Source organism: Populus alba, chromosome 16 (genome assembly GCF_005239225.2).
Source record: "Populus alba chromosome 16, ASM523922v2, whole genome shotgun sequence".
Classification (NCBI taxonomy): Eukaryota; Viridiplantae; Streptophyta; class Magnoliopsida; order Malpighiales; family Salicaceae; genus Populus; species Populus alba.
Window position 1 is genome coordinate 7,496,255 of NC_133299.1, and position 26,428 is coordinate 7,522,682.

A 26,428-nucleotide genomic window follows, 5' to 3' on the forward strand; every position below is an offset into this window, starting at 1 on the left:
GAGTGTCGAAGTAATAAATTACCCGACAAGACCGAGGTCGAACCACAGGGAGGTTAATTGTATAAATTATAAATAACAATACAGCAACAACAAAAATAATAATAACAACAATAGTAATAGTAATAATAATAGTAATAGTAATAATAATAATAATAATAATAATAATAATATTAGTAGTAGTAGTAGCAGCAACAATAAAGAAGAAGAGGGAGAAATTGATGAAAATTTTGAGACGGAAGATCAATGTGATAATTAAACAATAATAAAAATAAGTGTCAAGGTTAGAGGATCCATTAATGGTATTTCAAACAAGTATAGTATAAACTCTTATTACTCAACTGGAAACCACACACAAAGGAGGTTCCAATCGGATGATTTGTCATTAATAGCTCATTATAAATTGTTAACATGATCATATTAATTATCTTATTTAAGTAACACCAAACTTTTAAATATAGTCAGGAATTCATAATGCTAACTTATGTTAACAACAAATCAAGTTCCTTTCATAGCACGATGTAGGTAAAATACCATACAGTTAGGCTATGAGAGTGCCAAGCATTTGTTGTACCAAGTGTTATACAACACAAATCTAGATTAACCATTTAACAAGCAAGGTATTAAGAATTAGTAAGATAAAAAGATAAGACATGTTAATATTAAACATTAAGGTCCATGTTGAGTTTACACCATACTTATTCTTATACCATTAGTGTAACTTTTTCACATTGACAAAATAAACTTAGCTAAACATAATGAAGAAGAGAAACATAAATAAACAAAATAAAACATAAACAAGATACAAGTTAACTAAGTAAAGGAAAGGAAATGAAAAGCATAAACAAGATATTAATAAAAGCAAAACTTAAGAATTATAAAAAAATAATAATAATAATAAAGAGAGAGAGCAAGAGCAAGTTCTTGATCTGAACAACCAAGCCCCCAAATGCATGGAAAATGCCTCCTTTTATAGGCCAAAATTTGAAACTATTGATTTGATGACTAATTGTTGAGTGGGTGGCCAACTCTTGACTTGGTGAAAATCCTTATCTTCTTGTCTGAATAAAACGTCATTACTAGCATCAGAACTGGATCAAATTATACTTATGAAAGTTATAGGAAATTTTCTTAGCTTTCTAAGAAAATTGAGGTCATTTGGACTTCTAGAACTCGAGATATAGGCTGAACATTGAACAGTGTCTGGGCTGGAGGACAGATTCGGACTTCTCCGTTGTTGATATTTGTTGGACTTGAAAATGGCCTTTTTAGATCTTAGCTTCCACATGAAAGTTGTAGGCCTATGTCTTACCTAATCTGTGTAAATATTTGAGGTCATTTGGACATGTAGAACTCGAGATATGACTCAATTACCAAACAGTATTCCAGTTTGAACTGCACCAACATCTCTTTTCTAAGCTTCACCCTCTCTTTATCTTCACAATTTCAGTAGTTGAATTCATCAATCAATCCTTTGATTTATGTGATAGGCCTGCATTTAAGATGAACATTTACCATATATTAAGGCATTTTATAGTATCAGACTTGTTATTATAAAACATGATTTAGTTAAGGAGTTATTGATACTTCAAGTGCAAAATGATGATATAAAACCTTGATAATATGCACTTTAAAGTACTAATCATTGTTTCATGTAGACCTCTTCGATAAGGACACCATTGAGGAAGGCATTATGAATATCAAGTTGATGAATCTTCAAATTACGTGAGATCGCAATGGAGAAAACTAATCTGATGGTCACTTGCTTAATAACAGGACTAAAAGTTTTAGAGTAATCAATGCCTTCTTGCTGAGTAAAGCCTCTAGCAACCAAGCATGTCTTATATCGCTTAACGTTGTCATCCACACATTACTTTATCTTGTACACACACTGATTACCAACAACATTCATCAAAGGATGAAAAAGAACTAAGAACCATGTGTTGTTAAAGCGTAAGGCCTGAATTTCATCGCTTATAACACCATGCCAAGCCCCATACCTGTCAACATCGGAGAATGCAATAGGCTTATAGTTAGAAGAATACATTACCCGATAGATAGGAGTAGTAGAGGAGGCTGCAGATATTGTTAGAAGGGTAGTTTTTGATAGCCGAAGGCGAAGAACCATCGGATGCTAACAAGCAACAAACCGAGGGGAAGAAGAATTTGAACTGAGGAGTTGTTGGAGAGGATAAGAGGAGAAATCAATAAAGAGTTATAAACCTGCAAGAGAACATATCGAAGGACCTCAGCTTGCAGCAGCAGATGTAGGAGAACCTGCTGCAGAATTAGTGTTGTCTGTAGTGACAAACTTGGAAATATACAATTCTAAAGAAGGAGAACTTGTTCCTGCATAATGATCATTAGAGAAACAAGCAAATGGTGACATAGGGGCAAGGCTAGGTGGTGTTCGGATAGAGGCAGACATGGTTGGGGAATGTGGGCACTAGTTGTGTGGAGTGGGTGATGGTGTAGAGTTGTTATTGTTGGCGGGTCAATGGGGTGAAAATTTAGAGAGGTAATCAAGGTGGGATAGTGTGTAGGCTAAGAAGAAGTGGCTAGTTGTTAGGTTATATGTTCAAATTTTGCAAAAAGAAACACATCTTCATGGAAACGAACATGACGGGAGACATATATACATTGAGATGCTAAATCAAGATAACGATGACCAAGATGAGAGAAATTATATCCTAAGAACACATATGGAGATGAACAAAAATCCAACTTATGAGCTTGGTATGGATGTAAAAAAAAAAGGAAAACAAATACACCCAAAAGTACGTAGGAAATCATAATCAAAAGTACGATCAAACAGACATTTAAAAAGAGATTCATTTTGAAGTACAAGAGTAGGCATGCAATTGATGAGATATACTGATGATTCAAATGCATAATTCCAAAATCATAATAGAGCACTAAATTGGCATAGAAGGGTAAGGCTAGTTTCGACAATATGGCGATGGCGACGCTCAATGGTATCATTTTGCTCATGTGTATGAGGACAAATTAACATGTGATGAACACCAATAGTTTGGAAGAAACTGTTTAACTTATTATATTCACCACCCTAATTAATTTGAACAAATTTAATTTTGCAGGAAAACTGACGCTCAATAGGCATTTGAAAACGATGCAATGTAGAAAACAAATCTGATTTCGCAACGAGAGGATAATATCATATATGTTTTGTATGCTCATCGATAAAGATAACAAAGTAATGAAAATCATCAGAGAAAAACATAGAAACAAGGCCCCAAACATCACTAAATATTAAATCAAATAGGCTAGTAGTTTTGTGACCCGTAGGCCTCAGTGACAGACGCAACAACTTGCCAAGCAAACAAGCTTGACATTGAACAAGAGAGCGTTTAGAAGTACATGTTATTTTATTATTGGAAACTAACAAATTAAAAATATAAGAAGTAGGATGACTCAATTGACAATGCCATAGATCAGCAGTCGTAGAGACACAAAAAGACCAATAAGCTTGAGGGATGGATGTGGTAGAAGACTCGGACGGAACATAGAGATCATTATTGCTCTGACCAGAAAAAGGCACTTCTTTGGTGGTGAGATCATTTACATAAAACACAGAGGCATGAAATTCAAAATAACTATTATTATCACGATAAATTTTTTGAACAGATAACAGTGGTTCGATAATATGAGAAACATGGAGAATGTTGGTTAATGTAAATGTGCGTTTAAGGGAACGTAACATGGTATGTCTAATATGGGATATGGAAAGATCTTTACCGTCACCAACATGCAAGTGATCATTACCAAGATAGAGTACAGAATTGGTCAAAGTTGCAAGATTAAATGTAACATTTTGGTTCACAGCGTTGTTCAGGAACTAAGTAAAGGCCGAAAGAATGCCAACAACAAGGTGAGTAAAGGGCTATTAGCCACTACTGTGAAGTTGAGCACATTGTAGGGCTATGTGGCCGAAGAAGAAGCATAGTTGACATTTGACGGTCTACTTAAAAGATTAGTGAGGGGACCACTGCCCAAAACCAATAAGTCATCTAGTCTGTTGCCAATTACTCTACTTCCAGTCTATGCGAGCAGGGGAATGAAAACCATAAAAATCAAACTTGTGTTGGTTGTTGTGATGGTTATTGTTGGGACGCTAGTTGCCATGAGAACGACCTCTGTTATGGCTGAAATTGGGGTTGTGTTTATGCTGGGCAAGATGAGCAGAGGGCAGCAGAGATGGATTTGCAGCCATAGATTGAAAGAAAGTATTATGCAGAAACTCATGAGTGAGAAAATGGCCATGAAGATCATCATATGACAACGGTTCTGCCTTGGTCACAAGACTAGTTACCAAGTCTTTAAACTCACCACAAAGACCACAAAATATATAGAGGTTAAAGTCTTTAAAAGAAAGGGTCGGCCAGCAACAGCCTATTCATCAAATAATGACTTTGCATACTGCATATATGTAGGAACCGAAGCATCTTCTTATCAAAGATCTTGAAAAGACTCATGGAATTGTATAATACAGGAATTTGATGGAGAGACAAGTGATTTCTCAAAAGTGCACCAAACACAATAAGAAGTCTGACAATCTACCACAAGGTGCAGTACGTCCATGGAGAAAGAGGAGAGTAACGTGCTTAAAATAAGCTGATCACGTTGCTTCCAACAAAGAAAATAAGGGTTGATTGTCAAAAAAAAACCATCAGAATTGTCAAAAATATAAGAGGGAGGACATGGCACTAAGCCATCGACAAGTGGAAAACACCTTGACCAGGAAGATATGGCTTCATCTGTATTCATTATTAGAGATAATTGATGTTTGTAAGCTTCAATGAAACAACTTTTCGAGTGTTGGAGAACATAATGATAAATAGAGTTGATGTCCCTATTATGTGAAAAGGGACGACAGAAACATGGGAAAAAGAACCATGGTTCTACTTGATAGGTGAGGGTTGTTGTTGGTGTGAGAAAGAACCATTGGCAATAGCTTTTAAATGGCTGACCAGCTGGCTACACTGCCAGTTTAGTGGAGGGAGAAGGTGATGACAGCAACAAAGTCCATTAGGAAGAGGAAGAGAAGAGTTCTGATTGCAGAAGGCTCTAATACCAAGTTGAGAATAATTAGGAGGCTTAACCTATTGGTTTAGCCAACCTTTTCTATTTATATGTGTAAGGAAATTTAAAATAGTAAAGGTGGGATTGCAACATGAGAGTAGGCCTATAGTATTTCCTATATAGATATATTGTATAATACCAGCAAGCCTTACAAACACAAAAAATTAATATTATGGTTTTTTTTTTTTCAATAAATACACTTTGACTGTAAGAGTGCACTTATATATAGGTTGCTGACATGTAACAGCTAGGCAGAAAATAAATTAGAAAATTAAAGAGCTCTTACAGCAGTTAAAAAAATAAAAAAGACGTTAGGGAATTAAAGAATTGTAGTTATTAAAAAAATTAAATAAAAGAGTTGTCAGGATTTTGTGATTGTTAGAAAATTAATTCTGAATGTTTAAAAAATTATGGTTTCGATAGACAAAAGGTTTAGAAAGTGTAGGCATTGCCTCGAGCTTGGGGAGAGGGGGAATCATAGGTTTTCCTCTTGCTTGGCTCAACCTTATGCATGCGAGCCCCCTGACATTTCCTTGTTCGTTACTATCTTATATCAAAACTCACTATATAAACACTAGATAAAAATTTTATTTTTTTCAATGTGAGATAAAAACCTTTTAAAATTATCTTTATTATTTACAACAATCCCCTATATATTTCAAAATAATTTTGGAATAAAAATATACTTACTGGATTTCTATTTATTGAGTGTAATGCATCCAATAAGTCATGCACGCGTCTAATTATTCATGAGTGCTCTAGAGATTTTGCTAGTATCTCATAAGAGTGGCCCCACTCCACACTCATATAGGTGATTCCATCAAGTGTTCATTACAATTTGAACACGTTCTATAAGGAATATAGAACTTAATAAGAACTTTGTAGTTCATCCTCTCTTTAATTGCAAACTAGCATTATTCTCACATCATAGAAAATGACTTGTTTGATAGTGTTATAGAATCACAAAGTAACTTGTCATTACCCATATGAACCTAATTCATAAGATCTACAATCACATAGATTGGGTTACCATCATTTTGATTTCTCACTTAGGCATAAGTTACGTTCCCCTCAATATTTCTAATATCATCTTTCTACCAAGTGATTTAGTTAGAGGATCGGCCAAATTCATTTCTGACTTCACATAATCAATTGAAATAATTCTATCTTTTAGCAACTGCTTTACAACATCATGTCTTAATCGAATATATTGATTTTTACCATTCAAAGATTTATTCTTAGCAATGGCTATTGTCATTTGGCAATCACAATGCATGGAATAAAAGGTGTTAGTTTTATTCCCAATGGAATTTCAGTTAAAAAAATTTCTCAACCAATCAGCATTCTTTCCTATTGATTCCAAAGCTATAAATTATGACTCCATGGTGGATTAAGCTATTAAACTTTGCTTGGATGATTTCCAAAACACTACACCATCACCAAGAATAAATATATAACCATTAATGAGTTTAATCTCATCTAACTTTGAAATCCAATTAGCATCAATGTATCCTTTTAATACAATAGGAAATCCACTATATAAAATGTCATAATTCATAGTACCTCTCAAATATTTCATTAGTCGAACTATTTCCGCTCAATGCTCATTATTGGGATTTTGCGTATATTTACTCAATTCATACACAGCGTATGATATATCAAGTCGAGTGAAGTTCATCAAATGCATTAGACTCGTTAGCATTATAAGAGGTACTCATATATGTCACATTAAAATGACCAAACTTTTTGAGATGTTTCTCCACTAATGTTCTTGTGTTAACATTATACTATTATCTCTCCTTACAACTTTAATACCTAATATTACACTAGCTTCACCCATATCTTTCATATCAAATTTAAAGGCTAAGAAACATTTAGTGTTATGTAAGACATTCATACTAGTACCAAAAACAAGCATATTATCTACATATAAACTAATGATTATATATTCATTATCAATAGATTTTGTATACACACATTTATCCACACTAACTGAAGAAAAATCATCACTTAAAACAACTTGATCAAATTTCTTGTGCCACTGTTTAGGATCTTGCTTTAAGCCATAAAAATATTTTTTTCAACTTAAAAACTTTATTCTTTTGACAAGGAACTGTACAACCATCAAGTTGTAACATATATATCTCTTCTTTTAGATCATCATTTTAAAAAAAAATATAGTTTTAACATCCATTTGATGTATAAAAAGGTTATAAATAGAAGCTAAAGCAATTAAAACTTGAATTGAAGAAATTCTAGTTGCAGGTGAAAAGGTATCAAAATAATCCATAATTTATTTTTGAGTAAAACCCTTTGCAACTAATCTTGCTTTGTATTTATCTATAAAACCATTAGGAATATATTTTCTTTTAAAAATCTATTTACCACCAATAGGTTTTGCACTTGGGGGCAAATCAACAATCTTCCAAGTTTGATTTTGTAAAAATGAATCAATATCAACTTTAATTGTTTCTTTCCAAACCAAAGAATCAGAAGATGAGATAGCTTTTAAGTAGGTCAGTGAATCCTTATCTACCAAATAAGTGAAAAATCATTTTCAAAAGAAGTTTTTATCATTTGTTTCTTACTCATTTTCACCTCTTCAATATGAGTTTCATCAACTCTATTATCATTAACAGGTGCATGAGAAATCTTTTCATTTAATGGATAAATGTGTTCAAAGAATTATGCATTTTTTTTGTTTCAATAATAGTATTGTAATCTAGCACATCACTCTTCAAAACTAGAAACCTATATGCAGTGCTATTGTTAGCATAACCAATAAATATACAAACATGAGTTTTTGAACCTATCTTTCTCTTTTTTTGGTAAAGGTAACATAACCTTAGCTAGACACCCTCACACTTTTAGATATTTTAAAATAGAAGAATAATCTTTTCATAATTTAGAAGGTGTTAAAATAGTTTTGTTATAAGGAATTCTATTTTGTAAATGACATGCAGATAAAATAGCTTCACCCAATAAATTATCATGTGCTGAAGAACTAGATAGAATAGCATTCATCATCTCTTCAAAAGTTTTATTTTTCCTTTCAACTACCCTATTAGACTCGGGTGAATAAGGTGGAGTAACTTTATGTATTATACCTTTATTTTCCAATAATCATTCATTAGAATATACTCACCTCCTCTATCATATCTAGCTCATTTGATTTTATTTTTTTTTATTTAGTTGATTTTGTACTTGTTCTTTATATAATAAGAACATATTATAAGCTTCATCTTTACTTCTAAGCAAGAAAAGTTTTGTATATCTTGAAAAATCATCTATGAAGGTCACATAATATTTCTTACCTCCTTCAGTCATAGTATTTTAAAATCTCCTAAGTTTGTGTGTATTAAGCTAAGTAATCCAATTTTTCTTTTAACAGATTCACATGTTTTCTTAGTAATATTAGCCTCAACACATATTTCACAATTGTTCATAAATGAAGAATTCAAGCCAGAAATTAAACCAAAAGAATTTAATTTCTTAAAATACGATAAATTAACATGTCTTAATATAGCATGCCATTAATCAATAAAGTCAAGTACGTAAGCAGAAGAAGATGCATTTTCATTCATTTCATTAGCAATATTGAGTACAAAAAGGTTCATAGTTACAATATCCATTCCTCATAAATACATTGTTCCTAGTCATTATATAGCTTGTTAGATTCAAATGACACTTCAATCCTAAATTTTCCCAAGAAAGCCACAAAGATGAAATTTACTATTATATTAAGGACGTGTAGCACCTCATTCAAGGCCAATGTTTTTTCTCAAAGTCAATTGTAGAAGGACTATGTCTTTTCTAAGAATATTTGCAATTCTTAAGTCTCCAAGGTAGACCACTTTTTCTTTATCCTTAAAAGATATTTCGGTGCATAAGAATTCTAATAGCACTAGAATCTACCACCCAATTTTTCTTATTGGTCATATTGACTTGAGAAACAACCACAATAATGATGTCTTCTTCTTCAACCATATTAACCTTAGTTTTAGGAAGATTGTTGTTTCTATTTCTATTTTGGCATTGAGGTGTATGGTGGCCAAGTTTCCCTCACACAAAACAAATTCATTTTTTCTTAAAATTATTGGGTTTAGGTTTGAACATATTTATATGGTTACCATTAGGCTTAATATTATTATTATTAAATTTATGCTCATACATTTTTTATGTGAACTCCCTTCTACTAAGTTTGCTTTGGTGGTCATCTCCTTCTTCCTAGTAGCTTGCAACTCCTTTCTATTTGTTTTTTCCATGATGATGTGGGTGATAAGATCAATCAAAGATAATTGTCTAAGTTTGTGCTTAAGTTGTTGCTTGTAATTGCTCATGAGTTGGGTAGTTTTTTTATCAATATTCCAGCAATGAATCCTTCAGGAAAGTTGATATTTTTTGTTTTCATGTCCTCTAGCAGTCTATTGTATTTGTTAATTTGAGTTTTGATATCTTTATTGTCCACCATTTCCCATTGGTAAAATTTTCCAATGATAAATTTTTGTTTTCCCACATCTTCGTCAGTATACTTTGTCATCATATTGCTCCATATCTTCTTCACTTCCTTATAGCTACAATATACATCAAATAACTCATTTGAGAGAGTGCTTAAAATAGAGTGTCTACAAACCTTATTCCCATGTGTCCATGCTTTGGCATTGTCATTGGTCTTGGGGTCAGTAAAAACCCAAGCAACTCCATGCATGTCAATGGTGCTAAAAATCTTTTTTTGCCACCTTTTGAGTTTTCTCCATCAAAAACCTCTGTCTTTGAAATATCAAGGAATGGCTTAGCTAATGACACAGTGGCAACAGCAGCAGAGTTAGCGAAGGGAGAGATGACAGCAGCAGAGTTCTCAACAATAACATTGTTGAGGGCAACAGTGTTGTCGACAATAGTGTTTCCATTCATGTTACTAAATGATCCTTAAGATTGTTGTGAGAACATACAATGAAGGACATAAACAAAATATAAATTGAGGAATGTACAGACATTGTTCTTAAAGATATTTCCTCAACATAAAGTTAACTTTCAGAATTCAACAAGTTCCTCCTCTAAAACAAGTGTTACGAAAAGAATCAAACCAAGATCAAAAGGAAATACCAGCAAGTCTTGCAAACACAGAAAAATAATAATATGGTTTTTTTCAGCTCACTTTGACTGTAAGAGTGCATGGTATATATAGGTTGCTAATATGTAACAGCTAGACAAAAAATAAATTAGAAAATTAAAGAGCTCTTATAATAGTTAAAAAAATAAAAAAAAGCTATTAGGAAAGAGTTGTAACTGTTAAAATAATTAAATAAAAGAGTTGTAAGGATTTTGTGACTATTAGAAAATTAATTCCAAGTGTTTAAAAAATTATAGTTTCAGTAGATAAAAGGTTCAGAAAGTATATGCATTGCCTCGCGCATGGAGAAAGGGGATAATCAGAGGTTTTTCTCTTGCTCGGCTCAACCTTAATCGTGCGAACCCACTATCTTTTCCTTATTGGTTACTATCTCATATCAAAATTCAATATATAAACATCAAATAAAAAAATTTATTTTTTTAATATGAAATAAAAACCCTTTAGCAATTCACAAATTTTGGGAAATCCAGACACGATGATATCTTCACAGATTCAAGGGGGCCCCAAATAACAAAACTTAGAAACGAAGCCACTGGTTGCAATAACTGATTGCTGAAGGCAATTTTTTTTTTCCGGAACTCAGTTGAATAGTCGTTAAGCCCAGTTTGGTATTAGATTTGGTATCACGATACAAATAGGGGTTAAGCAAAATTTAAAAAAAAATTAAATTTAAATTTTTTTTATTTTAAACCATTTTAACATGTTAATATTAAAAATTATTTTTAAAAAGTATATAAATATTATTTTAATATATTTTTAAATAAAAATACTTTGAAAAACAACTACAACACTCCGAATACTCAAAACAAAAGGCAAATAAGTTGAATAAAAAAAAAATACATGGAGATTTGTTTCATACATCTTCAAGTATTATGCTATTGGATTAATAGCTACTTTGAGAACTCTTTAAATAACATTTTACCAGTTAATTTTATCAAATGAAAAATAGAATGAGACAAATAAAATGGACGGTAAGTTACAAAGTCATGATCAGTTATAATTGCTTGATTAACAAAGCATTAACACCACCTTAAATAACATATTCAACCTCAAAATTTAAGTTATATAAAATAAAATATCAAAATATAATTTATATTATTTTACACCATCTAATTGACTGAAAAATATTCTAATTGCAATCCAGAGATCTTTTTCGCAATCATGTGAAGGAATTCTAGAAAACTTTAAAAAAATACAGAGCTCTTTTTTTTTCCTTCTCCCAAATTCAAAATCACAGCAGGATTATCATGAGCAGAAAAGCTGCAGTAAAAAGGCTGCAATTCAGTGGAACAATAAACTATACTCCAAAGTAGAAGCAGAAATAAAACCTGCACAATACAGAAGTGCCCCGACTCATAGAATCAAATCTGCAGGATCGCAAGTATAAAACTGAGCATGTACCTCAAAACCCAAAACCAGATTCATAAAATTCACACAAAGCAAGGCTAGACAGTCAACAATTGTCTCTTTTTTTTTTTTTTCGGGCAACCCTCTTAGAGGCAGTCCGGAAGCAATGCTAGCCCTCTCAACATGTGCAAAGTGCTTAGAATGATCACCGCACAGCAATAATAATAATAATCTAGAGCAACTTCATTCTCAGATGCCCTCTAGCATCGAATGTTTAGGCTATTTTACAATACAAAGAAAGACTATTCTACCAAAACTATTCCTTGGGAAATAGTCTTATCTGTTCTTTTCATGCTCCGTCATTTAATGTTCCTACAGGGGATGTATTATCAACAACATCCATACATTAGAAGCTTTCAATTTCACTTGTATTTATCGTAAAGGAAATTATACGTGCCCAAGAAATTTGAAATTACCGTTCTGCAAATTGGACTGAATGCTTTAGAAAATACGGAAGAGAAGGAAAATAGAAAAGCCTATGTCCTTGAACCAATTACCAATAGTCTCCACAAGAACAAATCCCTTCCTTAAAGTGGTGAAATCTGTTAGCATCGCGTACAATGATATCCCTCTGTGTGATTTCTGACACCAGCTTACAAAATGAGTGACAATCACCACAAACCCTCAGATTCTTTGTAATCCTGATAGGAATTCCGTCGGGGGTGGCAATAAGGCCAAATGCAATTGCCAACTTCTCACTATGTGCACGCAAAATTCCAAGCTTAACCTCCTCATCAACATCATGTAACACAGAGTTTGTATCAGGGACATAACCAGCCGGTTCCAATTTCTGACTCAAACTCTTGAGCATCTCATAGATCTCCTTTGATCGAAGATGACTATTATCTCCAGCACCGAATTGATAAATAATGTTATCCACCTCAATCCAAGTATAACCAGGAATTTTCTTTAACCTCCTTTTGGTCATCAGATTCCTAATCTTTGCCACATCTTTCCACCTGCCAGCGTTTGCATAAATATTTGAAAGCAATATGTAGTGCCCCGGGTTCTGAGTTTGCAGCGAGAGAAGCAATTTTGCTGCCTTCTCTGCCAAATCTACCTGTTTATGAATTCTACATGCTCCAAGGAAAGCACACCATATTCCCTCGTCTTTCTCAACCTCCATATTCTCAATCAATCTCAATGCCTGATCTAGCCTTCCAGCACGCCCAAAGAGATCAACCATGCAAGTGTAGTGCTTCACATCAGGCCTCACACCATAAACATCTGACATCAAAGAGAAAAGCTGGAGACCATCATCGACCAAACCTGCATGACTGCAAGCGTACAACAAGGAAATGAACGTGATCCTATTCGGTATTATTCCACTATTCAACATCATATGAAACAACTCAAGAGCTTCCCTGCCTTGTCCATGGTACCCATAAGCCCCAATCATCGCGCTCCACGAAATCACATTCTTTTGTTCCATCCTATCGAAAATTTCCCTAGAGGAATCAATACTTCCGCACTTAGCATACATATCAATCATCGCAGTCCCCAATTCAACATCCAAGGAATATCTCCTAGCACATACATAATCATGAACTAACCGAGCCTTGTTCATAGCACCTAATTTAGCACAAGCATTTACTATGGTCACCATCGCAACCTTATCGGGCACAAAACCATCTCTTCTCATCTGATCAAACAAAACCCATGATTCGTTTGGTTTTCCACATTCAGCATACCCAGCAATCATGACTGTCCGAGTTACAAGGTCTTTCTTAGGCATTCTATCAAACAGCTGCTTAGCGTTGTCAATCATGCCACATTTGGCATACATGTCCACTAAAGTAGAACACACAAAATTATCCAAATGTAACCCATTTTTCAAAACCGTAGAGTGAATCAATCTGCCCATAATCAACCCCATTGTATCCCTACAAGCCTTTATAACAAATGGTAATGAAAAGTTATCTGGTTTTGACCCTCCTCTAATAAGCTCCCTAAAAGTCTGAAAACAACGTTCATAATCACCATTTTTTACAAACCCACCAATCATAACACTCCAAGAAACTGGGTCTCTCTCTTCCATTTTATTAAACAAAAGATGAGCACTGACCAAATCTTTGTGTTTTGCGCATATGTATAGGAGTTTGTTAGCAACAATGAGGTCATGAATAATACCAGTGGTAGTCACTTGGGCATGAACTTGTTTGATTTGGAATATGTTTCTACACTTGAAGAGTGTGGAGATAAAAAAATCAGGATCCATCATGTCTTTCATTTGGGCATTGGAATCTAAGGTGGATTGTTGAGGTTGCGGTATGGCGTCTGAGATGGCTGCAGCAGCTGTAGAAGCTGAGAAGAAACGAAGCATTCCATGGTTAGAGAAAAGGATGGCTTGGTTTTTTAGTTTCAACATATCTCTATAGCAGTAGTTAATTGTTGATAGAAAAGAAGATCGAGAGAGAGAGAGAGAGAGGTTGATGATAGCTACAAATATATTGCTGAACTGTTCATGTACCCAAGTGGAGCTTACAGGCGAGGGAGCCCTGTTAAATACCCCACCCTCAAAACCCAGTTGATGCAATAAGAAAAGGTTGCAAAATTTGATGTATTCAACAGCAAAAGCAACAGGGACATCGACCCAAAAGCATTCATAACCAGAAGGATTCATAAAACCTACCCAATAAAAATTCATTTTCTGCTCATAGTTATCAAAGAATGCAATACGTTACTTTACATAAGCAGAACTGAACTGAGCAGAGCCACCACTGTGAAAATAAAACTTGAACCTCAAATGTGTAGTTTTATGCCTCACTTTACAATATCCATTCTGTTAAGCTACAAATTACTAAATCCCAAGAAGGGATTTATTAATCTAGACAAGAAACTAGCAATACACCCTCCCCACCGCACCCTTTCCTGCAGCCTTGCAATTTTCGATCATGTGTATACAAATCGGCATTCATTGGAGGGACATAAATGGAACACAGCCACTCTATTGCTGGTTCAGTTGAACAAGAGGTGACCGTGGTATTAGAGAGGGCTTCAGTTCTTTGACCTCAAATGATTCATATGAATTATTTTCTCGAAATTCATCGAGAAGATTTTCCACTGGCATTGCCCGAAGTGATTCAATGGTCCCCTTGCTAGGAACATCTGGCTCACTTCTCGACGGTGTTGCGCCTGTAGGCTCATAATCCTGCACGTTAGATCAAGAGACGTATCGAGTGACTGTAATTTTATTTTGTAGAGGCCATAAATTCACCCCACGCTAGATTTTGGTAAACGAAAGCATTAACAAAAAAGCTGTAAATATTTAGTAGATGCTAATTGATTAATGACTAATGACCCAAACAGTTAATCAGTTATTCGTCACCTAAACTTTCAGATGCAAACATTCGGATGTTTAGTTTCATGCATTTGTTAATTTCATTACATGTCTGGCAACAGAGCTCAGCAAGCAAGACTTCCATCCTTCTATCTACGCCCCAGTAAAACATATTCCGCTGAAACAACAGGTATGCTCATAACATGAATGATGCATTTTTGCATCTAAATGGTGTTCAATTTGGTAATTCAACACGGTAGTAGAAAAATGCATGAGCATGACTAGACCCCCTAGAGCATGTGATTTAAGAATTTCAAAACACATCAGGCGATTCCAGTATTGATTGGCAAAATTTCAACGAGATCCAAGCAGAATCACACACCACCATCCACTTAAATTGTTAATGACGTGAATAGTGCATCTCCTAGACTGAAGAAGATCAAACTAAGTTCTCATTTATTTACTAAAACTTGTAGTGATCTATTTCCCCTTCAACTACATGAGTAGGGGCGCAGGTGTGCTAAACCAACTTACCATATATTGTTGCTCAAATGTTTCCTTTGCTCTATCATCGATAGCTGCAGCTTCACCAGAGTGATCCTCCCTGAAAGTCTCCAGTGTGTTTGAGTGAGCTTTAACAGCCTCCAAGATTTTAGATACAGATCCTTGCTCCACCTCTGACACTCCTGTAAACAGATTCACATAAATATTAAATTCACGCCCCTAATCATAAAGTAACAAACTCTATGTGAATGCATGTCAACATGCACTGATCCTCAACTACTATGCGTAACTAAATCTGCATGCGTCTGTTAAAAAGCCAGTTCAAACAAGCCAGAATCCCTTTCAAAGAAAAATAACTTGTAGATTAACTACGTTAAACATCTAGCGGAGTGTTCTACAATCTGTTTCTGGTTTTCCAAAAATCATGCTTCTACACTTACAGAAGGAATAGAAGACTGGATAATTTGGAATACTGAACAGAGATATTTAATGGAAGAGTCGTTGTCAAAAAAAAACACAAATAACACATTCAGAATCACTGTAAAACTCTCCATAGAATAGCCACAAGACTGTATATTTTAATCAATTTAACTACCTATCATACAATATTTCAATGAAATCTTAACCATGTGAAAGGTTAGGATTGTTATACTCCAAGGAAAAAAAAAAGGAAAGAAGAAGAGGAAAGATATACAACTTACTGTCAATGTGCTTGAGGACATCTTCGCTATTCTTTGCGACATCTTGCTCAGCTGTAACCCGTGCAGAACCAACCTCCGCATCATGCTGCTCTATGCTGTCAGATGCATTTCTTCACCAAGGCATTGAAAGGGAAAAGGGATGAATTTAGACAGGATGAGGAATTGACTTAATGACACAACTATGAAAATTAGATGCAACAACAGAACAACGAGAGCAAAGCTGCGATCATATATTGGCCCGTGCATTCTAAGACCAGAGCTAAAACCACAATCCTTATAAAGATGCACATGTAGGTTCTATGAGACAGTGAATGCGTCAAGAATAACTAAACATTGAAGATGTCGAGAGAATATGGCATTTCTACCTCGTAAGGGATACCAATTTTGAAACATGATTGTTTCCCATCTCATTCACAGAGTCAAGTGTCTTCTCCCAGTGCTTGAAAGCTGATCCAGCAGTGCTTACACTAAAGCAAAGAAAAGGGAACAGACTTTATCAATTCCAACCAAAGAATCAAAGATATTGATTCCAACTACAAGCAGAAGACCATACATACCATTGCTGTAAGAGTGACTCCATTCTACAATGTTTGGTAGCTGAATAATCTGCAATATCCTTAGCATCATTCTCTGTCTGCATAGAAAATTCCTGCCATTTTCGTTTTGCATCTGTTGAAACATACTCCATCGAAGAAACATGCCCATCCAATACTGCTTTGTTTCCGGTGGCAGTTTCTCTGAGATCAGCAAGCCTTGCATCCACCTATTAACTTAACCATCAGCATCTGAACAATACATCTAGTATGAAATTAAAGATGAGAGAGAAAATACCAGCTCTTTTTGATGCTGAAGGTGGCTGGAAACAAGATGGTTGATATCAGCAACAAGCTTCTCCGCATCTGATTTTGATTGCTCCTGCACAGATCAAGCTTTCAGTTGGCAAGGCAGAAGACAACATATCCACTCGTATCTTTAGTTACTTTACCATGTCGCACCTCATAAGCCTTCTGAAAATCATCAATATTTTTCATTTGTACTGCATCAGCTTGCACCGCATGATTTTCCAGATTTTTGCATTGTTCCAAAATCTTATCAAGAAATCCATTCATGTATTCAGAAACCTCCTCTCTTTGCTCGCTACTGACATGGAATCGCTGTTCGACCCAAATGAAAGCAAAGTAACAAGAAATAAGAAACAGCAAAAGTTATATTGAAAGATCCAACTAGGATAGATAAACAAGTACACATTCAGCAAGCAGGTTTTCAAAGCTTATAATGAAGGAAGTACAAAGACCAAGTTATGGATAAATTAAGTGTTTAGGGATAATATCAAGAACTAAAAAACTACTTGCACTAGGTATCAATGAAATTAGGACTGGCTGCCCAAACCAAAATAAAAATTACAATAAATACAAGGTAAGATAAAGGATCAAACCTGACGCATTTCCCTAGCAAAAAGAGCTACTTCCCCCTGGTGAGTTGATAGAGTATTCTGAAGCTCATCAAATATGAAAGAAACCTGTCCAGCCTCTGATGCTAGATACTGAATTGAAAAGAAAATCAAACAAATACATAAATGTTGACGGAATGATTAAAGAAAGAAAAAATGATAAAACAAAATATTCAAATAATTGCAACCTACATCTTTAATAGACTGTGCACTGGAAGAAGCAAACAGAGAAATTTCCTCTAAGCCAGCTATGGAGCTGGCCTTGTGCAAACGGACCACATTTTGCACTGCCTCAATGTGAGAAATATACACAGCCCTCGAAGATGACAGTTTTTTCTTCAATTCCTCAATTGACTGAAACAAGATGACAAGCGTGGATGGTAAGATTATTAAGAAAAACAAAAAATATCAACTTAATATCCAAATCTAAAGTACTATAAGAACAGTGCAACAATAATTCAGATAGCAAAATCAGTAAGAAAAACAAGACTGGAAAACTGTAACCAAATACTCTTCATACCTTACGATGCCTGTCCAAGAAAGAATTACCAAGGTCCTGAACACACTGAAGATGTTCATTCTGCCGAGATATTGATGTAGCTACCATGTTACAAAGAGAAACGATCTGCTGGGAGAGCTCTGTTCTAAAATTGTTAACCACTGATCTGTTATCAGAACTCAGCTTATCTTCTCTACCTGCACAGCATCTCGTAGATAGTCACAACTGTCAATTGCATAGCCATAAAGTTGACTCTTTCAAACCACATCAAAGACAACATACCGATCTTTTGAAACAAAGAAGCATTATCCTGAAGTGCTTTCTCCAAGTCAGACCGTAAAACACAAGCTTGATTAGCCAGAGCATTCTCTGTTTTGAAAATTCAAGACAAAATATTAATACATTAAAACATCAATAAAATGTAAGAATAATAGTTAATCATGCCTGCTTTTCTCTGCTCAGATATGATAAAATCCCTCTCTTTCAAACTATATCGACACTTCTTCAATTCTTCTTCAGTACTCGTGAGCAATTTGATAGTTTGATTGAAGTTTTTCTGCACGTTTTTAACAGTTCATAAAACTCCATTCAAACATAAGAACCACGCTAGACAACAAATCAACCCAACTCACCTCATTGGCACTAAGTTTGCTGCTCAAATCAGAACATTGATGAACCATGGCATCATATTTATCCCGCCAATCCTCAGATTGCTGTTGTAGCATAACATGGATTATTCTTGTAAATTTCAGTTTCAAACCAAAAAAATTATAAATTCACACCTTGTGTAGAGAACAAAATGCCACACGCTAACCTTCTGGTGGGTTTCTATCAGAACTCCCATTTGTTCTATCTGATCTGCCATTGCCTGATCATGGTAAAGACATGACGAGAGCAAAAAAATTGACTTAGTACAAGTGAAATATCCAATGGCCAAATGAAGGCATAAATATAATTACAGCAACAAAGCTAATCTGTAAAATGGGGAAGTAATACCTTTCTTTCACTTTCCTCTTGATAATACCGCTCCTTCGGAATATAAACACCATTTTTCTCACGGGCAGCATAAACCTCTGGACAAGATGGCGACAGTTATTTCAACTTGGCTAACTAAGGCAACATAAATTACAATGGAATGTTCTCTTTATCACCCCTGACAGCACCTCACCTGCCTTAAGTCTTTCAATCTCTCCATAAAGGTCCTTGATAAGAGTTGATTTCATCATCTTTTGGTTGACCTGAAAACAGTCATGGCATAAAAGATGAATCGACTAAAAAAACTACGACCTAATAGAGCTATATTTAAATGTTCAATAATATAAAGGGCTCCAATAAGCACCTGCAGGTTGGAAATACAAATAGGAAAGGCAAAAAAACAGTTACCATATCTAAATTTCAATCCAATCCGTCTTCAAGAGAAAAAATATATATACAACATATTCCTATTCATCGCTAAAAAGCAAGGTGCACTTCTAAGCTATACATAAATGTATATCTTTTGAGATCTTAGCATCATTCTTCACATTAAAATTTGAAGTTGAAAAAATCCCAGGGTGCAGAACCAACTCAAACAAATAGGTATGCAGTAAAATACATTAGCTTGCATAACAGAATATTTCATTCAGGAATTACTTTTGTCAACAATGGAACATAAAAACTATTAAACTTCACAAAGACAGTCCCCCGCCCAAATTCTATCAACTATATCAATTTTCTGGTCCTATTACGTGCATGGTCAATGGTCATGTGCGCATTTACTTCTATATAAAACTTGAGAGCAATTAAAGAAATATTTTTAAAATAACTAAACACTAAACAGCACAACTAACCTCCGGTTTATTTTTTATATTCTTAGCCCTGTGTGCATAATCCAGTGTACTCAAGGTCTCCTCCAGGCAATGAACAGCTGGTGATACAGTTGCTATAATGCATGTTTTGGTTCTTCCTCCAAGTGAATCACGAAGTAGCCTAGTAAGCTTGCTATCCCTGGAGCAATTCAAGAATGTAAATAGAAGTCAAAGGAAAAATCAACGTAGGATATAACATAAGAACTGGGGTAGCAGGAAAAACCTGTAAGGGATATGACCAAGATGCTCCACGAGAGCATTAATGACTCGCCCCAAAGTAAGTAGACTTTTGTTGATTTCACCAGCTTCTCTTGCACGTCCCTATTAAATAATAAGGATTACGAAGCATCAGATGGTTGTAATTTTAAATTTAACTAGGCATCCCAGAAAAAAAAAAATATCAGAATTAAATTGTATACCTCTCTAGCACCTGACCGGGATATATTTTCTGAACCAGCTAGATCCACCAAATTCAGCTTGCCACATTTGATTAGTTCTTCACCTTCAGGTGTTGCTTCCTTGATATGTATTGTAATAGAAAAGAGGGAATGTGACCGACTGTAAAAAGAAGATGGATTCTTTATACAACAAGAACATTATAATCACCCTTTGAGCATTAGAAAAGAAAAGGAACCGTTACCTTGATTGCTTGTTCAGAAATGTTTCTGCAGTTCGACGCTTCGCAGATCCTCTTTCTAGTAGAGTGAATATCTCACTCGCACTTGTTACTATTTCCTCCTCTAGACCTCTTACAAGAACCCCACCTTTCCCATCCTCCATGAGAGGCAACTGCTTCTTTTGCTTCTCCTCCAATGCAACTCGAGAAATTTCCTCAGGAGCCAGCAAATCGGTAATCTCCTCATTGTATAGTTCTAAGAATGTGACCTTCACACTGTATTCTGCATTTTGGCTTTCAAGAGTATCAAAAATTTGTTTAACCGCCCTAGGTATGACCCCTGCTTCTGGAGGCAGCTCTCCGTTAGGCCCACTCTGTCACATTTTACATCACATAAATAAACCATCAACTGACAACTGCACAATAGTAAATTTAAAACATCAAACCAACATGTAAATTAGATAGTCCTATATTATACCTTTGATCTTTTGCATTCACCTTCCATGGTGTAAGTTTTACCTGTACCTGTTTGACCATAAGCAAATATGGTACAGTTGAACCCTTCTAGAACTTCATGAACAATTGGCACTACTGCTTGTTCATAAAGATCTCTTTGCTGTGCTGAAGGACCAAAAACCTACATCCAGCATTAAACAAATTATCAGACCTTGCCACAAACAAGGAAATCAAAGCAGCCCACCAAATTCAATATCAGAAAAAGAAATTCTGCAAACCACAACAACAACAACATAAATAACCCAGCAGATAACAATTCAACATACAAGTAGGCATTATTCACATAGCCATTTAAACTTCAAAACTACCATCGCAGAAATAACACAATCACAAACCCGGGCAGTAAAATCTGTCACTAAAACCCCTTAACCGCAATGACCCACTTATAAAATCAAACCCTAAAAGCACCAAAACCAAAAAGAGGTGTAGAATCCACTAACAGTTATTTTCCAAACTACAAAAATAAAATTAAACAACATTTAAAAAAAAAACAAAAAAAACAACTTTAATCCCAACTTCACCTTGTCAAAAGTGAAAACCCTATCAATATGTTTCCCAGCGATATTCTGCGAAACCGCAACTTCTCTCTGGTAATCATTGCAAGTTACCACTTGCGGAGCATTACTCCTCAATTCGTCCTCGCTAAACGGCCTAACACATCGCAACCAGAAAAAAATAATAAACTTTGTTAGCAGAAATAACAAAGAAAATAAGAATAAGAAACCAAAATAAAAATGTTACCTGCAACGAAGAAGGACTTGCACATTAACGCCTTTCTCTTTGTCGTGTCGACCTGACATTTTTTGTTGTCTTCCTGGAGGAGAGAGAATCGCGCGTACTTCTGGTGCTAGATCCAGTCTTCCCTCGAGAGATCAATCTCTTAATCGATCTGGCGATCTCTCTTCTCTTCCTTTCTCTCTGTCTTTTCTTGGTGTGATAATGTGGAGTTAGAGCGGGATGGAGATGGGGATGCGATTTGAATTTTGAGACCCGCTCGCTTTCGAAATCAAAATGAAATCCAACGGTTTGAAATGCATCCAGGCCTCCAATGTCCTTATATGGTAGCTGTTCGGGTTTTGTACTTTGACAGTTTTGTCCCTGTTTCTAATTGCTATTAAACCTGGCCCAGGGGTTGACTCGGGTAAGAGGCTGGGTCCCTGGTTTTATGGGTCAAGTCAGATCAACTCGGAAAAATTAAAAAAAAATTAAAATTTTTAATATTTTATATGAAAAAATCAATGTAAATATAGGTTATACATATTATAAATGATGAAGTTTAAAGGAATATTTTAAAAAAACATTTATCCCACATTGAAAAAACATAACTTTTTTCTTAAGAACATAGAGTATATATACTAATGGATTTCGAATTCCACATAGAAAAAACATAGTTTTTTCTTGTGAATATAGAGTATATATACTAATGGGTTTCAAATCCCACATTAAAAAGATATTATGTTATCCTTTTAAATTAAAGTATTTAAACCAAAAAAAATTTTATCCCACATTGAAAAAACATTATTTTTTTCTTGGGAACATAAAATAAATATTAATGGGTTTCAAATCCCACATTTGAAAGAACGAAAGAAAAAAAATATATCGGGTCTCACTGGGTCATAGGTTGACCCGCCAGGTCAACCACATTTGACTAGGTTGTTGCACCGGCCGGTCTTTTAACAAATCCAGACCAGTTTAGCCCCCGGGTCGATCCACCAGGCCGGTCCGGGTTCAATAACTATGTTATGTCTTCCTTTTTTTGGAATGTATTTCAATTTTTTTGGAATATTATAGATATTTTTCTAAGGTGACAAACCCTATATGGATGTAAGATTACCTTGTTTTTGTATTTTTAATTATGTTTAGTTTTAAAAAATATCAAAGTAAATTTTTTTTAATAATTTATGCTGATTTTGATGTGCTAGTATAAAATATATAAAAAAATATTTTAATTCATTTTCAAGCAAAAAATAATTGTGAAAACATCATGAACACACACTACATACAAGATATGAGCCTATTGCTAGAGTGTTATGTTCTTGCTTTATAATTTTTTTCTATTTTAATTTTGTTGTCAAATAGTTTTTAGTTTATTATCAAATAAGTTTTTACTTTCATGGTCCGAATTGAATTTATGATTTCAATCCACCTAGAAGAAATTACCCCCTCACCTTGGTCTTTAGAGGTTGAGATTCTACTATTTGGTATTCATTCAAATATCCCTTTGAATTATAGTCATATAAAAGAGTGTTTTATTAATGAGTGTTTGAGAGTGTGTTACTTTTGTTTTTAGATGTGTTTTAAAAGTGTGCTTCACTTAAAAAAATCAAATTAATAATTTTTTTGTATTTTTTGATAATTTTGATGTGTTGATATCAAAAATAAAAAAATCTAGAAAAAAAAATTATTTTGATATATTTTCAAATGAAAAATACTTTTAAAAAGTATAAGAGAGATTGGAGAAATGACAAATAAGAAGTTAAGAATTTAGTATTTGTTTTGTTTGGCAAAAAGAATAAAGATCAAGTGAAGACTTGATAGAACCCTTCCATTTCTTGATTATAATTTTCAAATCTTTAATGTTTAAAAAATTCTAACATTTTAAAATAATTTTTAAGCCAAGTTTAATAACTATTAAACAAATTTCAAAATTTTAAATCTTATTCAAAATAAGATATTTGGAAAGCTCATATTACATTACATTTGTTTTTTAATATATCAACAACTAAAACTAATTACAATTAACAAAACCAACCACAGCTGGCGAGGAGATTTAATTTCAAAGCAACGACACCATTTAGTTAAAGAGAAAGGGTGAACATGTAAATCAAATCAAGATCACAGCTGGAAAACCTCATCTTGAATTCAAAAATTAAACTCCTGAATAGTTATAATAAAAAAGGAGGAAGGGTTGTAGGAATGTGGGAAATTGCTTTATAGCAAATCACATTCACCCTAAGGAGGCCCGGGTTACCTCATAGATGCCTATAAATTTAGTAAGGGTTTATCAATTCACATTGCTCTTTTAATTATTATTTTTTCATTTTTACCCTTAATTTTAATTTCAATTTCCATAACTTTTATTTGTAAGCTCAGGATCAAGGGAAAGATATATCAAGATTGTTTGAGCGAAATAAATTTTGTTATTTTTCTTTTAACAACGACTTAGCATCATTACATTATCCAACAAAAACCCTTATATTGACTTTAATATAGTGTTGAAATAATCATTTAGACACATCAAGTTGCTATCCAAAAACAATTTTATACTTCCTTCAATACGCTACTAAAATAGTCACCACTTCTACCAATAATGAGCATCCAAATTAGCCACTCTTTTTACATGCAACAAGTTACTAAATAGACATCATTCCTATCATGAACAGTTTGTCAAACAATCACCATTGTCGTTATTCTAATAACTATATTTTAGGTTTCCAAAAAAAAAGCCCTTTTCTTTCTAAATACAAATGAAAAATGAAAGAAAGGTAACTTGGCAAAAAAAAAAAAAGTTGAGAAGAGTTTCAAGCACATGGAGAAACTAAATTGAGATTTTGAAAAAAAAATTAAAAGCCTAATTGTACCCCAACAAACCTAAGATTGAAAGAAAATGCAAATTCAAAGTTAAATTAAATGATTATCAGATGAATCAGCATAGAAATTAAGTCTACAGACTTAATTAGACTTTTAATAAGTTAGTATGGTTTAATCATGAGCCTAATTAAAGGTTTGATTGAGTTTAAGAATTAGTCTATTAAAAAAATTAATTAAGTGAAAGGACTTAATTGGACTTTTAATATGTCAAATTAATTTTATTAGGGACTGAATTTGCGAAAACTTATGTTTAGAAGCTTAATTTGGGCTTAATCGAGAAGATTGGAATTTTAGAGGAACATATTTAATTTTTTTCCAAGCTTAATTGGGTGAAATTAGGGATAAAATTAAAAGAAAAATCAAAATTTAATGGTCAATTAAGGGCTAAATTGAAGAAATTAAAAACCAATGATTTTTTTACAAAAAGCATATGAATTCAGAGATTCAATTCATTTGAAAATACTGGTGAAATTGAAGAAATTAAAAGTTTGAAGGTCAATTAAGGATTAAATTAAAAATATACAAGATTAAAGACTAAGTTGAAAAGTATGTTAAAATTCGAGTGTCCTTTTAAAATCTTGCAGGGAAAACATTGAATTAATTCTTGAAATCATAATTCAATTAAGGAGTTAATTAATTAAACTTAACGATTGAAGGCTGAAATCAAAAGAGGGATTTATGACATGATTCAGTATAAGAGTGTCAAAATGACGTTTCATTTAAAAGAAACATTGTGTTTTGACCAAAACTATGTCATTTTAGTCAACGCTAAGTAAAAAAAAAAAAAGTCTAACGACACATTGTTTGGCAATTATTCATTGTTTTCTTCCTAAATCAAGCAAAACAACCTACGTTGAAGGGAATTTTGGGTGTCATATTTCCTTTTCAATTTGACTTCAATGATAAAAAGTTTGCTCTCCCTACTTTTTTTATGAACGAGGACCCTATCAGCCTTACTTCAATCCTACCCTTACTTTGATATGTCTGCAAAGATAGTTTAAAAATGTATAGAGAACCAACCATTCCAACAAAGGTTGTTAGGGTTTCTCATCAATGACCTATGAGGGTTAAGAAGAATGAACAACCATGATATATCACCACATGATATCCCTTACCCTCTATAAATACCAACCTTGTGGTAGTCATGAAAAGGGGGGACTAAAAGGAAAAAAAAAAAAAAAAGAAGTGAAAAGCTCCCTTGCATTAGCTTTTTTTGAAAAAAGAAAAAAAAATGACTTTCCCTTGTATTTTCTAGTGTGGTTACCTTAATAAACATCACCACCACCACCTTAAACACCTTCATATCAACCACAAGTCTTAGTAATAGTAGAGAACCCAAAAACCAAAGCCTCCAGTTGGTTTTTTTTCTTTTTTTCTCCAATCCAATAGCCACCGTGAGCAACCACAAGCTCCTCCATATTTAGACCACCAGTAGCAGCAACATTATAGCCACCACTAGTAGCTAGTGACCAAGACTCTCCCACGAAAGCAAGCAACATCAGCCCCTCTTATATTTTCCATGAATATTTCTTCTCATTCAGTGCAGCTTCTCCATCGCCACTTATGTCTCTAACTAGACCTGCACCAATGTCAACCTCTATCATTAAGCACCACCACCAACGACTAAGCCACCATCTAGTGACTAGAACCCCAGGTCAGGTAACTCTTCTTCTCTTTTCATGTTAATTCATAGTTAAAATAGCATGCAAAGCGTGAGAAAATTCACATTCTGCAGAGGCTACAACATGCTCACTAGTCTAGTGTAGTAACTAAGTTGTATGGGTTG

The 26,428-nt window shown here is 34.1% G+C and overlaps 3 protein-coding genes across 3 annotated transcripts in view; all 3 read right to left on the minus strand.

Moving 5' to 3' along the window:
- LOC140954735 (uncharacterized) overlaps positions 1 to 10,011 on the minus strand; it is a 33,958-nt gene extending 23,947 nt beyond the window's left edge. Inside the window, exon 1 of the mRNA XM_073405416.1 lies at positions 9,731 to 10,011. Within this exon, the coding sequence (XP_073261517.1) occupies positions 9,731 to 10,011 (281 nt within the window). The remainder of the gene's footprint in view (positions 1 to 9,730) is intronic.
- Positions 10,012 to 11,633: 1,622 nt separating this feature from the next.
- Positions 11,634 to 14,285, minus strand: LOC118062615 (putative pentatricopeptide repeat-containing protein At3g13770, mitochondrial). The gene is made up of 2 exons (XM_035076451.2): positions 12,055 to 14,285; positions 11,634 to 11,950 (listed from the first exon to the last, which is right to left on the minus strand). The coding sequence occupies exon 1, from the start codon at positions 14,283 to 14,285 to the stop codon at positions 12,132 to 12,134; it is 2,154 nt and encodes a 717-aa protein (XP_034932342.1). The 3' UTR covers positions 11,634 to 11,950; positions 12,055 to 12,131.
- Positions 14,200 to 22,065, minus strand: LOC118062607 (kinesin-like protein KIN-5C). The gene is made up of 23 exons (XM_035076441.2): positions 21,793 to 22,065; positions 21,573 to 21,702; positions 21,014 to 21,172; positions 20,560 to 20,909; positions 20,339 to 20,477; positions 20,143 to 20,240; positions 19,902 to 20,058; positions 19,241 to 19,310; positions 19,069 to 19,145; positions 18,887 to 18,940; positions 18,705 to 18,785; positions 18,517 to 18,628; positions 18,355 to 18,441; positions 18,094 to 18,269; positions 17,766 to 17,927; positions 17,559 to 17,666; positions 17,119 to 17,277; positions 16,955 to 17,038; positions 16,681 to 16,886; positions 16,489 to 16,590; positions 16,124 to 16,233; positions 15,453 to 15,604; positions 14,200 to 14,789 (listed from the first exon to the last, which is right to left on the minus strand). The coding sequence occupies exons 1-23, from the start codon at positions 21,849 to 21,851 to the stop codon at positions 14,586 to 14,588; spliced, it is 3,036 nt and encodes a 1,011-aa protein (XP_034932332.1). The 5' UTR covers positions 21,852 to 22,065; the 3' UTR covers positions 14,200 to 14,585.
- Between the last annotated feature and the right edge of the window lie 4,363 nt (positions 22,066 to 26,428).

Excerpts from the sequence above, each read along its gene's own strand:
- LOC118062615 (XM_035076451.2), bottom strand. The coding sequence starts at position 14,285 with ATGAATTTTTATTGGGTAGGTTTTATGAATCCTTCTGGTTATGAATGC.
- LOC118062607 (XM_035076441.2), bottom strand. The coding sequence starts at position 21,851 with ATGTCAGGTCGACACGACAAAGAGAAAGGCGTTAATGTGCAAGTCCTT. Across the intron at positions 16,234-16,488 it reads AAATTGGTATCCCTTACGAG|AAATGCATCTGACAGCATAG; the intron begins GTAGAAATGCCA and ends GCCTTGGTGAAG. Across the intron at positions 14,790-15,452 it reads CATTTGAGCAACAATATATG|GATTATGAGCCTACAGGCGC; the intron begins GTAAGTTGGTTT and ends TCTAACGTGCAG.